The 16,554-nt window shown below is 40.4% G+C and overlaps 2 protein-coding genes across 2 annotated transcripts; both read right to left on the reverse strand.

Moving 5' to 3' along the window:
* Nucleotides 1-140: 140 nt before the first annotated feature.
* Nucleotides 141-4,801, reverse strand: sh3bgrl3 (SH3 domain binding glutamate-rich protein like 3). Its single transcript, XM_029514173.1, has 3 exons — nucleotides 4,675-4,801; nucleotides 2,586-2,753; nucleotides 141-2,117 (listed from the first exon to the last, which is right to left on the reverse strand). Exons 1-3 carry the CDS (start codon nucleotides 4,717-4,719, stop codon nucleotides 2,052-2,054), a joined length of 279 nt encoding a protein of 92 aa, XP_029370033.1. The 5' UTR covers nucleotides 4,720-4,801; the 3' UTR covers nucleotides 141-2,051.
* A 3,194-nt stretch (nucleotides 4,802-7,995) lies between these two features.
* paqr7a (progestin and adipoQ receptor family member VII, a) lies at nucleotides 7,996-11,765 on the reverse strand. Its single transcript, XM_029514255.1, has 2 exons — nucleotides 11,630-11,765; nucleotides 7,996-10,938 (listed from the first exon to the last, which is right to left on the reverse strand). Exon 2 carries the CDS (start codon nucleotides 10,905-10,907, stop codon nucleotides 9,840-9,842), a length of 1,068 nt encoding a protein of 355 aa, XP_029370115.1. The 5' UTR covers nucleotides 10,908-10,938; nucleotides 11,630-11,765; the 3' UTR covers nucleotides 7,996-9,839.
* Nucleotides 11,766-16,554: the final 4,789 nt, after the last annotated feature.

The raw sequence follows: 16,554 nt of genomic DNA on the forward strand, positions 1-16,554 counted from the left end.
CTGAAAGGCAATTATAAAAATTACAACATGGGTAGCCTTATATTAGCAAACAGTATTTAAAGCTGTTGAAAAATAGATAATTACACAAGGCTAAATTGTACAAATTCTTATTGATCACAAAATAAAAAAAAAGGCAGAGGCAGATTCAACTCCATTTTATTTTTTAACCCATAAAACACTTTTCACAATCTTCTTGGAAGACAACAGCATTTTATTCCCTAATTTCTTCTTTTTTTGGCCAAGGGGAATTGGTCCAAAAGCAAAGCAGGAGTTCAAGAGAGACGTGGAATGTCTAAAACATGGTTCATAGTGAATATACAAAGACAAAAACAGGCAAACATCCACAACCATCGACTTACAAAACTGTGCACAAACATTGTGTCTGAAGGCTGTCATTACTGGGGATCCCAATCCATAACAACACAATTATGAAAGCATGGGGGTCTGACAGATGTAAGAAGGGAAACCACACTGTTTTCGATTAAAAAAAGATATGTAACCAATACAAAAACATAATATTTCAACTGAGACTAATCAAATGTATGATGCAAATACATAAAAAGCACAAATAAGTGAAGCCTTCATTTTTCCCATGTGGTGAGTGTTCCCTAAGGCTAGTAAGACTATGTCAGGTCAATCTAAACACACCAGTGTCGACCTTTATGTCTATTGAGGATGAGGCAGGGTTTCAGTGCATAGTTGCATTACTGCATCTTCATTCCCAGTACAATCAGTCAAACTAATGTCAAATGAACAGAGGAAGGAAAAGCTACATGGTTGCAAGAAAAAAGATTCACATCTTTTCAGTCCAATTATTTACTGTCCCAATGAAATACCTCCTCATACATGTTTGGCGTCTTTTTGCCCTGTTAGTCAGAAATAAAGAGCAACCATTGGTGAAGCTTTCAAGTTACACAGTAAAATTACAGATGACATGGAAGATGTCAGGTAAGTGCTAATACTACAGTGAATAACCACCTCTAAAAACTCACTAGAGATATATTGGCACCAAATGTTTATCCTGCTCAACTTGATGCTCAAATTAAGCAGCCAGCAATGCCTAACCACTTATTTTTAGTGGTAGACCAACCTTTTAGTAAGTTTGGTTCACTTGAGACCTTGATAACATATCTGAGGGGAGCGTTTGGTCCAAATCTAACATCCAGATGATCTTAGTAATACCGACATTAGGATCTCTACGTTTCTCCACACGGCATACAACTTTAGTGCAAAGATAATTATTTAATTTTGTTTGTCTTGCCCATAACATTCAAAATCCACTAGTTGGTAGTTTCCATCTAAATTAAAGTAACTTGTGTTTTTAAATATCAGTGGACTCTAAGGGATTCTAATATTAGAACCAAAACTCTTGTCACATAATGCATAAGGTAATCATGAGAACCAAAAATAGCAAAACAAAACATCCAGGCCAAACAGGCATCTTTTAGCTGGTATAATTCATAATTAATTGGGTTTAAGGACATTGGGGTCCTTGCTACTTCCGTGTGCATTTGCATCCATGTGAAGTACAGATTGTGTGCCGTCATGTACAACATGGGAACTTGAAGGCTACAGAAAAAGACGACAAAGTAGTAAGGACTGAGTGATGATGTGTGTTTGGTCTGCAGAGGATGAGGAAGATTTTGTGTTAAATGTTGTTTAGTTTAATCTCCCGCGATCATGTGGACACAGCCAAGATTAGTCGGCCTAAGTGCCACACATTTAGACACCCCATTGATTCCTAGCAAGCTAGGTGTAATTAGTAACACTGTTCTGTCAGACAGAAAAGGGTCTGAAAATAATTGAAGAGAAAAAAAAAACAAAACACAAGAATAAACCTAAATTAAGACTGACTAATAGTCTAATGGTGCATTAAGGGGAATGTGGGTCTTCTGATTAGCTGAATACAAGATATTTGGCATTCTTTTTGTGGCATTGAAAGTGGGTGGACACTGTCAGTGGTGCAGAGTGTGAATGAAGGGCCTCCATTAGGGCACAGGGCAGGCAGGGAGGTGGCTGGGGTTAAGATGGAGAACTACACTTCACCCTCCTCATGCCAGTTTAAGAAATTGTTCCACTGTATCTGCTTCCACCGCCTCGGAAAACATTTCATAGTTCTGTGAAGAGGAAGAGAATCAATCAGTAAAGCAAAAGACACAGAGCTTCTGAGATGACAGCTGCATGTTCAAATTACAATAAACATATGTACATACATATACAATACAATATAAATAAACAAATTAATCATGAGCTGCATGCTTGTAGCTGTGGCTTTCCACAGTGTAATGGTATGTGACTGCAACAGCAGCAGTGCATTAATAACTTGTTCCGCCTGATAAAAATCCTCATGTGCCAGCCTTAAGCGGGGATAGGACATAAACAAAGTGGTGCTGTATTTTGCAATGTAATGTTAAGATCAATGAAAATTACAACCACTAATTTAACGCTTCTGGAGAACTCTTCACCAAAAAACATTTCACAACACTGCACTTCCTCAGAGATAGACACGTGGGTCAATGATTCATTGATACAAAAACACTTCAATATTTCTAATCATTTGAGTTGAGCGTGTGCGCCTCCCTCACCCCACAGTAGTGGTCTTCATTGAAAAGCTGGGGAGGGACTGCTGTCGGGTCCCCTGCTTTGCTTCTCATCTCGTCACGCAGCTCGCCTCCCACAGAAATGTCGATGAGCTCGTACTGGATGCTTTTACTATCAAGGATTCGTATCACCTCTGCCTGCTGAGACTTCACCTGAGATGGGGAAAAACACGAGTGGCCATGTGAAATGCGTTCAACCCGGCGATACTCACTCTGAGGGGAATGAATTCATTCAACTCTAAGCAACTTCTCTGCATTCTGAATTATCTGTCACCACGACTTCAAACCCTGCTTTTATTTAAAATAAGTAGGAACAACAGATGAATGCCACCAAAAACCTATTTAAATAAGTCTGTTCTGACATTTCTCCTTCAGGGTAAGGCCCCTCAGGAACAGGAGCAGAGGCTGTGCCTTTAAAAAAAAGTATCGGCATTATCTGGCTCCTGGGTGATGATTTATGTCCCTGGTGAACACTATCTTTTAGTCAATTGAGGAAGTCGGGAGGGGGTACATGTGACCACACCTAAGCACAATACTAACTGGAAACACAATCTGGCACTTAGTGACACACAACTGTAAGAATAGCTGTGGTTGTTTTTTGGGGAAAAGGGGAACAGAATTCACGTTTTAACAGTTTCAAGTTCCTCTGCTGGAAACTCTGTAGCTGACAAACCACAGTAACATGTTTCAAATGCAATGTTTTTAAAAGGGAACAACTAAACGTGAAATATGACCTTCAAGTAAGGTATAATTGTCTGAGCAAATCAAACGGGCTGCACATTGCATTACATTCACACACAATCACAGATTTGTCTTCTATGAATTTCTATGATAAAAGATATTGTGATTGGGAATAATCATTATTATTCTCATGCGTGATGATGCTGAAAATGCTATCTAGCTAACTGTTTTATTAATACACTGATATCAGACACAGGCTAGCCAGAGGCGACGTGAGCTCCATGGGAGGGTTAAAAACTACTGCAGTCAAAACTTTTCCACTACACGAATTCCTCTCAGCTAATAGAAACCAGATGTTTGGTCCAGTGCATTGCCTTACAACCTTTTTCATAAAGTGCCATAAAAGTTATTTTAATGTTGTTCTGCACAGTTTTTGCTCATTATAGTTTGCAAACAGCGCTGATGTCAGCCTGTAACGGTAAATACAAATTTGTTTTATCTTGTGTAGCAAAACATTGCCGAACTCCCATTACAAAATCACACATTTAAACACTACCCTAGCATCTTAACATAGAGCTAAGTAAAATAATATCCATGTCAATGCTTTGCGAGTTCTATTGGTTAGTATGTTTTACGTCAGGAAGCTCTTAGTTCATAAATATTTTGGACATTATTAAAAGCCCACAGTCACCGACCAACAATCTTTTGGTAGAGGATTGAATGTTAGGACTGCAACATTCACATGAGTAATTATATAACTTCAGGGGTTGTTTAGAACATGTGATGCATGTACATCTGATGAACCTTTTCTGAAATTCTTGTTCCTCAAAGGCCTTGACATTATATTTCCTCTGCCACATGCAAGGCAATGCTAAACTGCCATATTTTTACACGACGTTTGGTGTGCAGTTTCTGCACAGGAAACGGACGCATTTGGATCGATGCAGCTGGCTGTTCCGAACAACAACAAATGGCACTATGATAGCGTCGTGATTAGTTTTTTTTTTTATTGGTACACCATGCTGTCACGTTTTAAAGATACATTTCTGCAGAGAAACCTAGCCAGGCATGCTTCATTACAAAGAAAAATCTAAATACAACGAGACACCTTCCCTCTACCGAGACCTGCATCCCGGCTCGTGTGCAGGTCTTTGTGTTTGGCTAAATGTCCCCATGATGAACTTGACCCGTTCTAACCCCTTAAATCGCCTTAGTGCTGATGGAAGCGGCAGTGAGCTGTATGGGCCCGCTGCACGGTTAGTCAGGAAGAAGCTAGCGCCGACGGGGTGCTAGGTGTGTCTTTTGGACTCATTGTTAGCCGCCGCTGCCGGAGAACGGAGCTCAAAGCAGCAACAAAATCCCAAACTTATCAAATGAAAGCCGCCCGACTCACCGTCCGAGAGGCCGTGACGGTGGTGTAGTACAGTTTGACTCCCATGGCGGCTGGTTCTTCCACACTCTTAGTATTACTGCTCCGGAGTCGCTTCCTCTCGCTCGCGTGAAGCTCGACGGGTCTTGATTCTGGGGAAGGGGAAGTTGGGCAACGTTAGTTTCAAAATAAAACACACGCAATGCATTGCGCTCGTTGAACTGAAGGCAGGAGCGTCTCGCAGTGTGCAGAACTTATTCTGGTGTTACTCACCCAGCTGTCGAGACTCTTACTGAAGAAGAAAAAATATATATGTTTTCAGATATCTAAATGTAAATCCTAGGCCTCTAGAGTGTACCCTGAAAAAGATCCATTTCCTGTTTCAAAAACATGTTTACACCTATTCACACACACACAAAATTTGTTCAAACTATGGTAATCAATGAATTTATATCAACTACTTTTGGGAATTTCATCAAATTGTAAAGAGTACAGATGAACATCTCCATCAAGGTAAAATGTAACTATGGACTGGCACACTGAGAAAGTGGTATAGAAGCCTCTATCTAAATTTGCATATAGTGATATGACATAATATGTAATTGTGGTCCCTCCCTTTACACAGTCTCTTGATTAGTTCTTCACAGCTTCTCGCTAATCTACTGCTGGGTCTTCAGTGAAATGGGACCGACATAAGGAGTTTAATGTTTTCCATTTTGAAAAAGTTTGAAAAAATTTTGAAAATTTTGAAAAAGTTTAATATTTTCCATTTCGAAAAAGTCACAGATGGGTAAAATAAATCCAGTTTACCAAAAGCTCCTTTGATTTTGATGAATTAAAGCAAGATAATGGTTAGCTTCCATCCGACTAAAAGAACCGCTGACTGTGAAGGGTATCAAATTAATTGAGGAGTTTTGTTTTGCCCAAAGAAACTTGAATATAAAACATGGTTGCTAAGGGGTGGCCTAGGTCTAGTACACTGTCCTTTATTCGCCCCCCCCCCCCCCCCCCCCCCCCCCCCCCACCACCACCACCACCACCACCACCAATATCCCCACCCCCAAGCAACAGTATGACACTTGAAAATAATCTAGATTTATGCTTCTATGACATGTTTTATTTCACAAGACATCATTGTCAAACTCATTATAATTATCTTAATGTATTTTGAGCCCAATGAAGTCTAATGAGGAAAGTAGACTGGCCCCCTCTATTGTGAGTAGCACAGCAGGAATGTGGGAAACAGTCCAACAGTGCCATAATTCAACTGATTCGGGCTTGTGAGTTAACTGAGCCTTGCAGTACAGAACAACACACAGCAGTGCACAATAAAACTAGGATCAGACAGGAAAGTCAATATATCGGACAGTTGCAAAAGAGGTTAACAGTATCACCTCTGATGTTTGCACAACAGATGCAGTTTAACACCAATTCTGCTCATGACACAAGAATATTTAACCAGGTCCATCTCCAAATGTGTTGTTTAACTCAAAAAATATCCCTTCATCAACACTTGGGGGCAGTAGAAATACACAACATACGCAGAGACAGAGACACAAGCTTCTCTTGCTTTCACACCAGCGTACATAAAGTAAGGATCTGGATTATCTCCATCCAAAGAACATTAGTAAAAATAATTAATGTAAAGAGGAGCATGTATAATGATATACCCATTCTAAGAAACAATTCAGAATCAGAAAATTTACTTCCAGTCTAATGGGAAGACCAGTGTTCAGCTTTGTGGTACTGTTGGCATATTTTTTGAATAAACTTTGGGAGCTGAGGTAAATAACTAGCTCAACCAACACAACCACATAATCCACATGATGAAGTGACTGAATGAATAAATCTACCAAGTTGTTCAGAAGTAGCCCTCAGCTTTGATGAATACAGCTTTGAGGGGCCGGACAGCAGGGGAGTCCAAGGCATTATGCTCCTTCCAGGCTCCTTGTGGTAGTTTCCCCCTCCACACACAGCTCATTGGCATTGGATTCATGTCTGTCTTTGTTCAACCATGTCTTAAGTTCCCCCAAACTGTTGGTAAAGGATATCTGAGAATTTGAGCCCTGTGTGCAAGTTGATTTAACCTATTTCTCATCCGGAAACCTGCTGGGCAAGTGGGAGGGGGTTGAACCACTTTGAGGTGCTCTACCAATGCTTGTAAATCTGAGAGGAATTTTGTGACATAACTTTTCAGATTCTGGGCTTGTATAGTCAAACTCATGTGCTGTTTAGTGGGACCAAAACCCATAACAAACTACCTCACAGGTGGAGTATAACTCCCATGAGGAGGCTTTCCTAAGGTTCGGACCGTTTCAGTAAAACAGGTTGGCGCATCATCAACAGCTCCAACAGTCTTTAATGAGGTTCTATGCAGAGCCCAGATCACAATTTATGCCACAAAGGTGTAACAGTACATGTATGAGGCTATCTAGCAGGCTGACTAGCTCGACTGACTCCAAGTTGGTAGCCAGCCTAGAGAGAAGCCTGTGCGTCATCTGTTTATTGTTGGTGGGAGTGAGGCAGTGATGAAACAGAACATCTGCTTCCTAGATGGACGGAATTAACCACTGCCACTTTATTCTGCTCATTCTATTTAATGGGTGACACAGACACACAGGTACATTTTCATCTTAGTGGCAGAACCCCTGATTAGTGAGATACAGAATAAAAATAAATTATCAATTCAATCATTCATGTCTTTTTTTCACATTAAAATAGTATATAGTCCTCACAGTTTCTTGGCGCTTTAAGCCCATGTTTTTGCATGCTGATCCAGCACGATAAATCACAGATTCACTTTGTGCCAGGGTTTATAATGAGCTTACAAATTACCAGCATCACAGTGTCAAGTGTATCCTTTCAGTACGTAAATAACAGCTGAGGCCCTCCTCACGCTCTGCCTGGAGGAACACTGTTTAACAGGTTGCTACGGAGACCAATTAACCATTCAAGGACTTCCATCAAGAATCATCAAACACCACATTTGGTATACAATCTGTTATGCATCCAATGGTTGTCACAACTGTTTTTCAAACCTAAAAACAAGTTGACAAGATTTGCATTAACACACTTTTTTCTAATGGAGAAATCATAGTGGTTGCAATAACACCATACATTCTCAAGTTATTAAGCATTACAAACAAACCAGATCACCAGGGGATTCATTCTTTCATTTTACATGACTCCTCAACCGCTTATCTGTTTCCAGGACACAGAGGATGCTGGAGCGAATTCCAGCTCACACTGGATGAGGGCAGGGTCACCCTGGACAGGTCACCAGTCCATGAGTGTGAGTGTCACCAATCAATGTAAACATTCATGTCTTTGCACAGTGGGAGAAACTCAGACTATCCAGAGGAAAAACATGCAAGCATGGGGCAAAGATGCAAACTCAGCACAGGGCCCCAGGCCCTGGAACCAAGCCCATGACCTTCTTGTTGTGGTCATGCCGCCATACTGCCCCACCAGGGCATTAGTTGATTTTGATTCCAACTCGACAACAACAAGAAAAAACACAGAGGGCTAAAGGTTTAACATAATGTCAATTAGACAAGGAATAAAGCTGCAGGTTTAATAACAAAAAAACAGACACAACTAAGGTAGAAGTAAATTCAGTTGAACAGTCAGGCACAATATTAGAAAAATACTTTTACTTATGATTGCTTCTGTCACTGAAAATGCAATCTGGTAAATGGCACAATGTTCTCATAGGCTGAAGGGAGGCTAGAAGCACGTTGCATTTTAAAGATAACAATGAAGGTAACAAACATGTTGCTCTGAACAGTGTTTAATGGTCAATGAGGGGATTTGTTACAGTTGCTCTGGAGATGGCAGGAGATGAGATGTCATAACTTGAGGAAGTGTGACACTCAGGTTTAACTAAATATTAACATTACAATATTAATAATGTTTATTTATAATTCAATCCTGCTTTTTGGTCAGTAATAACATTAGTATCTCCCAAAAAATATACTGTTGTGGTGCCTTTGTTAACGTTTCTCCAGTGAACAAAACCCACCAACAAGATTTGCAGTAAAACACAACACAGTGATTGCCAATCTCTTAACATACAGTGCATAATGCAAAACAGTGTATATGTCTAAAATATAGATAAAGCATATTGAAAAGACTTTCACCATATATTATGAATCACTCTTAAAATATCATTAACTAACATATTAAATAACATTAAATTAGCCTAAAATTGCTATGAAGTTGAACTTCCACTGGCACAATGACAATGGCATTAAAAAAAATTCAAATCTCACACTGGCAACAAACATATCATCATGTGAAGCATCTTCATTCCTAAAAGGATGTGTACTGTGCCATTGTCTGATGGGACTTAGGGCTTAAAAACATTTCAAGTTTTAATGTAGTACTCTATCAACATCAACTTCATGCTCAATTTTGCATCAAATGTGCAAACTTGGCCATTTATGTTGTACCATTGCTTTTGCATTGTAAAATAGATTTATTTCTGTTACTATAATATAGTGTCTGGGCCCAGGGACGTAGCTAAGTGGTAGAGTGCATGCTTTGCATGAAGAAGCCCCAGATTCAAACCCCAGCCACAAGGCAAAGCCAGTGGTAGGTTTGCCCTGTAGCCAAATCAGTCATGCAAGTAACAGAGCTAACCTGCTGTGGTGACCCTTAATTAAGACCCTTAAAGGGGGGGGGGGGCTAAAACAAACTATACTATATGGAGTTAGACGGCCCAAGTAGATTTCTGCACACGAGAAATGTTGCCGTCATCTACATGCTTTGATTAGAGTATAACCATATTTTCAAAGTAAATCAAATAAATATCTACCAATTTAAGATGCGGTTCATCACAATGCTGTGGAATAAAATAAATGCAAGTCATCAGTTTGTTTGTTTTTTAACCAGCTATACCAATGACACTGCACATTTTGATAGTCTTTTGATTGTACTCACTTTTCCAGCTGTTGATCATACATGAAAAATACTGATACAGTAAATTAGTTCCAATACAGATGAGTATAAAAATACTAGTTCTGAATATCATTATGCATCCCTGTTGTAATTTCTGATTTACAATTACAAAATGTTCTAATAGTGATTTACATCTACAAGCAGACAGCAATAATAGTTTGCTCCCTTTCTATTGAAGCAGTAAGTCCAGAGGGACAGGCACGAAAGGCTTCAGTGGGACATCCAATCTTTTACTTGGACTTGGTGTCTAGCACTTGTTTGACCTTCTTCAGCATACAGGCGCCAATTAGCACACATGCACATAAAGTGACTAGATAGAGTCCCACAAAGAGAACGACCTCACTGCTCGTATGCAGGCGTGTGTACAGCTCCCTGCGGCCCACGTAGTCGAGGTGGGAGGCATGAATCTGACACAGGGTGCAGCAGGAAAGGAAAACATGGAACAGCTGATGACTCTGTCCCACAAAATCACACCGACCAGGGAAGAAGCGCTCCAACACGGGGCAGGTGAAGAAGAAGGCACAGCTGAGAAAGAAAACCACCTGGCCGCAGTGATAGAGGATAGCTGGGTCATTGCTGGCTTTGGAACAATATAAAAGTCTCATTGCCACAGGACTGCTGTCCCAGATGTAGGCGAGTGTTGAGGGCACAACCTGGCACACTTTACGCACCCAGGTTGGCAGACTGTGGTTGCAGTATTTGCCATAGCAGCAACCCAAGCACGAAAGACAGCTGAGGATGGTGGCAACGTGCATGAACACACCATGCACTTGTCTGTGCAAGCTCTCATCCACAGCATAGTAAAAATGAACTACAGCACTGCCATACTGATACTGCGCTACCCCAATGTAGTCCAGAAAGAAGAAGCTATAGTGGCAAAGCTCAGACTTTCCACCGAGCAGGTGAGCTGTTACGCTGAAGGCTGTGTAGGCTAAAGAGGACAGGATCAGGATCAACAGGGGCCAAGAATGAGGGTCACCTACAAAGTCCACAGTCTCGCCGAGCTGACACAGTTTTACCAGGAAAACTAAAAATGCCAGCAGGTGGGTCCAGATGTTGAGTGTCTCATTGTGGCGCTGGAACAAGGACAGAAAGTAGTATCGCCAGTGTTGGTTGAGTGGTCGATAGCCAGTGCAGACGTATCGCTCCCTGAAGTAGTAAGGAACCTCAGTATCTCTTATGGTGCCAGGCATGGAGGGGGCAGCCTTAGTCAGCATCTGAGGTACCCCCCTGATCTGCTGCAAACTGATGAACACTCGCCCAATTCTCTCCATCACAATGGTCCCCATAACTGTCATCAGCTGTTTACAGGTTATTGCTGGATGGTTCCTGCAGATTTTAAGAGATAACGGTATAAAATGGCACACAATGGTTCTTTGTTCAAACATTTAGGCTGGCTGCATGATAGCATTGTATGGATCATCTGCTCTATGTGAGGCTTCACATTTAGGTAATAAATGTGTTTGGAGGAGATTCAATAATATCTCATTAGTCACCTTTCCCATCTTTTTCTCAGTTTTTCCTAGTTTGCTCGTAGTTGTTGTTTTTTTTTTTTTTAGTTTCAGAGTTCAACACATATTGCAATATAACAAATTCCCTTACTTCACCTTGCGCTTGCCACGAGACAAATAAACTGTAAGGTTATTGCTGAATGTAATACACTCATGAAATCATGTAGTTATACATTATTTAAGATACCCTGAACATCGGCATAGCGTATATAAAGCAGCTGATAAATACAGCGATATAATAACAGCCTCCTACCCATATGTAAAATGGCCATGCAATGTAGTGTAATATAAGTGCTGCTGTAGAAAGGGGTCAGAATGTGAAGCTGAACATGACTTCAGTATGTTAAAGTCCCTCTCTCTCTCTCTCTCTCTCTGTGCCCACTATCAGCAAACACACCGCTCAGGTGTCGGTCCAGGAAAGTTCTGCCGGAGACAGGCCGCCTGGTGTCCATCTCCTCAGCAGGCAGTCCGGCCCCCTGCCCCCGTTAACTGACCCCCGACGGGCTCACCTTGTGGTGGCCCCTCGTCTCCTTCTGCGTCCGCGGCTGAGGCGTCCCCTTCTTCTTCCTCCTCCGCCCGCCGACAGAAAAACATTCAACACATTGCCTCCTTCTTCTCAAGTGGGAGACAACAAGTCAAGCTGGCCACCTTCAACTCAGCCAGGAAGCCCTGTGCTTTCACCACAACAATAAAAGCCCCATTATTTGGATTCCCCAGCAACAAGAAGAATCCAAAAATGATAGAGGCGATGGATTTGAGTTGAAAACGTAAAGTATGAAGAAGGAAATCTATCCTGCAATGTGTGGGTTAGGGTTGGTGTGTCGAAAACACACAAGCAGGCAAAGAGACAGTAGTGGGCCCGTTTTTACTGTGTCTTAGTTTTTCACTCATTAACTGTTTTTAGTTCAATTATGGCGCTCTTGTGCTGAGAATATTGACTTTTATTTATCATCTATTACTCATCTACTACTACAATACACTTCAGAGGGAAATACCCCACTACATTAATTAGACGGCTACTTTGTTAGTAGAAGACAGAATGAGTTTTTCAGTGATGGTGTACTATTGGAGATATAATCTACCCAGCAGTGGTCTGAAATACTGAAACAAACATATACAATTACAGCGATCCTTGCGCAATAATTAATCCATAGAACTTTTCTTTATTTGTTTATTACTGTCAAATAGGTCATTAGAATAACTTTATTAATGGTTTTTCTACTCCTGCTGTGTTTTATTTTGAAAACAGATTCCGGAAAACCTGCTGTACTTACTTGCTACTTGAAACACCGAGTGATCCAAAATACGCAAAATAAATAAATAAATGAAAATGCACTGAAGTAAAGTTGAGACGTGATGTGCTTTAATCCGGGCACACATCTGTATGCAGCCCATAGCTGCTCCGGTCCGAGTGCTGTGGACAGATTTCCTCCAATGTGCTCGCCGCTAAATAGACTTTATGTTTGAGATTCAATGGGAAAGGCGTCCTCCATTTACAGCAAACTGAAACTCACATACAAAGTCCAAGAACTTTGTCCAACTTGGAGCAGTGTGTTTTTCCTGGAGGTAGAGGAGCTCTCTGGTATTCAGACTGCGTTTAGCCTCCTTCAACACGCTATGTCAGCAGAGCTGCTTTTCCCTCTTTTCCTGCACAGACATGCATATAAATAATGGACACAGATCGCATTACTTCATGACTTGAAGGCCTCCAAAGACTTGGAGACATTAACAACATTTCACATTCATTCAAGTGTGTTGCAGGAGACAGGCAAGAGACATGTTTGAATGAGTTACAGGCAAGCAATTTCAATATTCTCAACTTAAATCCTAACCTACCTTCTAATGTTGTAAAATCCAATATCTGCCAAGATGTGGATATAAATACTGAGCACCTGCTGGATTTAATAAAAGGAGAAATAGATTATGGGACACTTAAGAAAAGTTGGTTTACCAATCTGATTAAATTGTCTAGTTCGACTACTTTTAATAACACCACATGCAAGGAGAGTCTCAGCAAAATACCCAATTCTTTCATCTCTGTGCCATCCTTTTCATTGTGCTATTACTATATTTTCTTTCTTTTAATCAAGGTTGGATTCAGTCTGCAATGTGTGACTGGCTGTAGGCTTGACAAGTTTAAAACTGAGAGGCAGGAAAATAAAGGAATGTTATTTTCACAATAGCGGACTAATGTCACTTAAAACAGAAGGGTGTAGTCTCTGCTTGGTTAGCTGCAAAAGTTGCTGCACATCATTGCGCTCTCATAACAATTGTATCGTGGTTCAGAGACAACATGAAATAAAGACATGTTTTCCTACAAAAAAAAAAGGATATACTGTACAATTCAAAAGTTTGGAAACACTTTCATATTCATTTGAACGGGAAATATGTGTTCAAACACTGAACTCATACTGTAAGTTTAAATTAATTAAGGCAGCAAATAAGGATGGTAACAATAGAAACCCTGCATCAGTGTAGCACAAAACCTACTCCCAACCAGGAATCTGCAAAATGACATAAAGGAGACACAACAAGCCCCAACAGATGCTCTGGGGCCATGAGAATAAATGGTAGCAGCCGCTTAGCTAAGCATGACAACCATTTTTCACATCGTTTTTTGTGCAGAACATTAATCATTGATTCATTAATCAATAAATTCTAGGGATATTTTGTCAAATTTAGTCAGGCCATGACCGTTTCCAGTCCTTGAACCAAGCAAGGATGAAACTGCTGACTCAAGCCTCAAATTTATTGAGTGTGGCATCAATCCCCGATACTAACTCCTGACAAGACATCAAAGAAGTATATTTCTCCAACTTCTACTCATGAAGATGTCCGCAGTTTTACATTTTTTCTTTTGGCTTTCAAATGCTGAGAGGTCCCATGTGCTATTTGTTGAAACTGAGAATGAGTGAAATAGAAATGTATCTGTATATGAACATGTTATCAAGTCAATTTTTTTCTGCAATGAACTTTGGAACGGAGAGAACAGAGCCACTTGTTACATAACCTTTTAGCAAGCAATAGTGAGAACTGGCCCTGGGGTTTGCTGAATGTAAACTAACTGGTCATAACCGCCATCAACAGCACAACTTACAATGTCTGTGGTTGCTTTATTTAAAACACCCAGAATTTTAAAATAAAATATATGAAAACAGTGTTTTATATGTGGTCAGGTTATTATTCACAGAGAAGTGATATGTTACAACATACTAACCCTCTGATGCATGAATTATAAAAAGCTCCTGCAGGATGTTTTTCCCAAATGTCTTTATTACTCCCTAGGCATGAAAAAAAAAATCAATTTAATTTTTTTACACAAATTTTTCAAGGAGTTGGTGACATGTCCACTAGGCTGGACAACATGCTTTGGAACTTTTAACCGATGCAATGCGTTTTTAACAAACAATGAATAAAACAAGTTGATGTGAATACTTTGAAATACTTCATTTCTTTTACCTGCAAATGTGTCCTAGAATTAAAGGAATGCACAGATATCCTCCCCTGCACTGCACTTCTGCTCTGTTGAGACTTTTATTTTTATTTTATTTTTTATTTTTTTGCACTGTGGTGACCACACTATACACCAGAGGTTTCAAACAAACTAAAAGATACACAAACGCACTAATAATCAGTTCCCTTTCCCGTTGCCCCAAACAGTCAGTAGCTCTTGTTCTTGACTTTTAAACATTTCTACTGAGGACATCTTTAGAGAGTAAAGTGGACATTTAGGCCTGTCCTCATGTCCTCAGTGAGCTTTTTGATAGCTGAGGTGTCATGCTACAGTACCACACTTTATCAGGAGGGTTAGCAGGTCTGGCAGGTCTGGTCTGCATTTCAAGTTATCTTTGGGAATGTCTCCTGTGTCATCGTGTGTAAGTGAAGTGTGGCTGTGGCTTGCTGTGTAAATTGCTTTGAGTGGTTGAGCTATCCATTTACTGTTAAATACAAAATACATAATGTAGATTCAAACACGCTTAGATACTGTAATATATGCTATCCTGCTGTGTTTTGCCTACTGAACTGTGACCAGATTTTTGCAGCACATTTAATTTTCATGGTTTACAGGGTGTTGGTGATGGGTCCAGATGTGTAGATGTAGTTTGTAGTTTGAAAGGGCGGGAGGGGGGCAACACTGCTAGATGAGATCAGACCCCACCATCCCGTCCCACTGCTTATTTCACACAAATAATATCAGGAACTACAATTTAAAAAGTAATTTTAGCTGTTCCCCAGCTGCCTGTAAAGTGTTAGCAATAATCAACAATTATCTCCTGTCCTGGAGGAAATTACTTCACGCTGTACGAGCCAAGAACTCTGGTCCACTTCCAATGACACAGACTGGCTCCAGCAATTTTAATTTACAGGCAGGATATTATCAAAGCATCCACTACACCACATGTAAAAGACTGGCCTCATTAAGATGTAAAATGATGATGGTTACCAGAGCACAATGATACTGTAAATCATTTATCTTCTGGATAAATTAAAGCTACGCTTGTATCTGAAACAATGGGTGGAAACAATTTAAGTCCAAGAACTAAGTCTAGAATTCATATTGTCTATGATATCACGTTCAGTAAAACTGAGCATTTACTGTCAGTCATATCTTATACCATTAGTCAGCAGGGTGTCACGGCCACCCACACTGTGAACCCAGTTCTCAGGGGTGACAGACAGCGATGATACCTCTCAGCCACAGGGCAGACTGGCTGAGAGGGGCAGCAGGAACAGATGAAGAGACATGATCAGGGGCAAAAGGCAGGCATGACACTACTATAATCCGGCAGTGTCTATGAGGATTTGGGCTGATGAAATACTGGCTGCTTGATGAGTGGAGAGGAGCTTCAGCTGGGGAGGCCAGATGCAGAAGATTGTGACTGATGAATTGGTGAGGCTGGAGGTGAGCGAGTGAGACTCTGGGAGGATGTCTGAAGGGATCATGTTCACATCAGCAATAACTGATAACAACAGCAGTTTCTCCTCACAATGTATTTATCTACTGGTCTTGAGGTTTCACTGTGTTTATCTCTACAAATATGCACTTCCTGTCGCCAACCACGCTCACTGAGTACTGAATACTTGGTGAAAATTCACTCTCTTTAACATGCAGTCATGTATATAACAATATACGTTCACACAGGAAAGAAAGTGAAATTTATTAAATTCATTAACTGAACAGCAGTGAATATACAAGAGATAGATACAACTAAAAAAAAAGGAAAAAAAGAAAATGATCTATACACAATACAGTATACAAAAATGTTCTAGACAGATACACACAACCAGTAAGCAAAATGCCCTGAAACAAAACTAGTCACACAATGTTGTGTAAACACAAACCTTTTGCTATTCAAACCAGCTGACACACAGAAAAGCAGTAGGAGAAAGCATTGTGGTGGCAAAGGGCAGTGATTAATGGGTCCCTGGAGGT

Source organism: Echeneis naucrates, chromosome 11, assembly GCF_900963305.1.
Source record: "Echeneis naucrates chromosome 11, fEcheNa1.1, whole genome shotgun sequence".
In the NCBI taxonomy this organism is placed as follows: Eukaryota; Metazoa; Chordata; class Actinopteri; order Carangiformes; family Echeneidae; genus Echeneis; species Echeneis naucrates.

Excerpts from the sequence above, each read along its gene's own strand:
- sh3bgrl3 (XM_029514173.1), bottom strand. The coding sequence starts at position 4,719 with ATGGGAGTCAAACTGTACTACACCACCGTCACGGCCTCTCGGACG. Across the intron at positions 2,754-4,674 it reads CCGTCACGGCCTCTCGGACG|GTGAAGTCTCAGCAGGCAGA; the intron begins GTGAGTCGGGCG and ends TCCCCATCTCAG. Across the intron at positions 2,118-2,585 it reads ATGAAGACCACTACTGTGGG|AACTATGAAATGTTTTCCGA; the intron begins GTGAGGGAGGCG and ends TCCTCTTCACAG.
- paqr7a (XM_029514255.1), bottom strand. The coding sequence starts at position 10,907 with ATGACAGTTATGGGGACCATTGTGATGGAGAGAATTGGGCGAGTGTTC.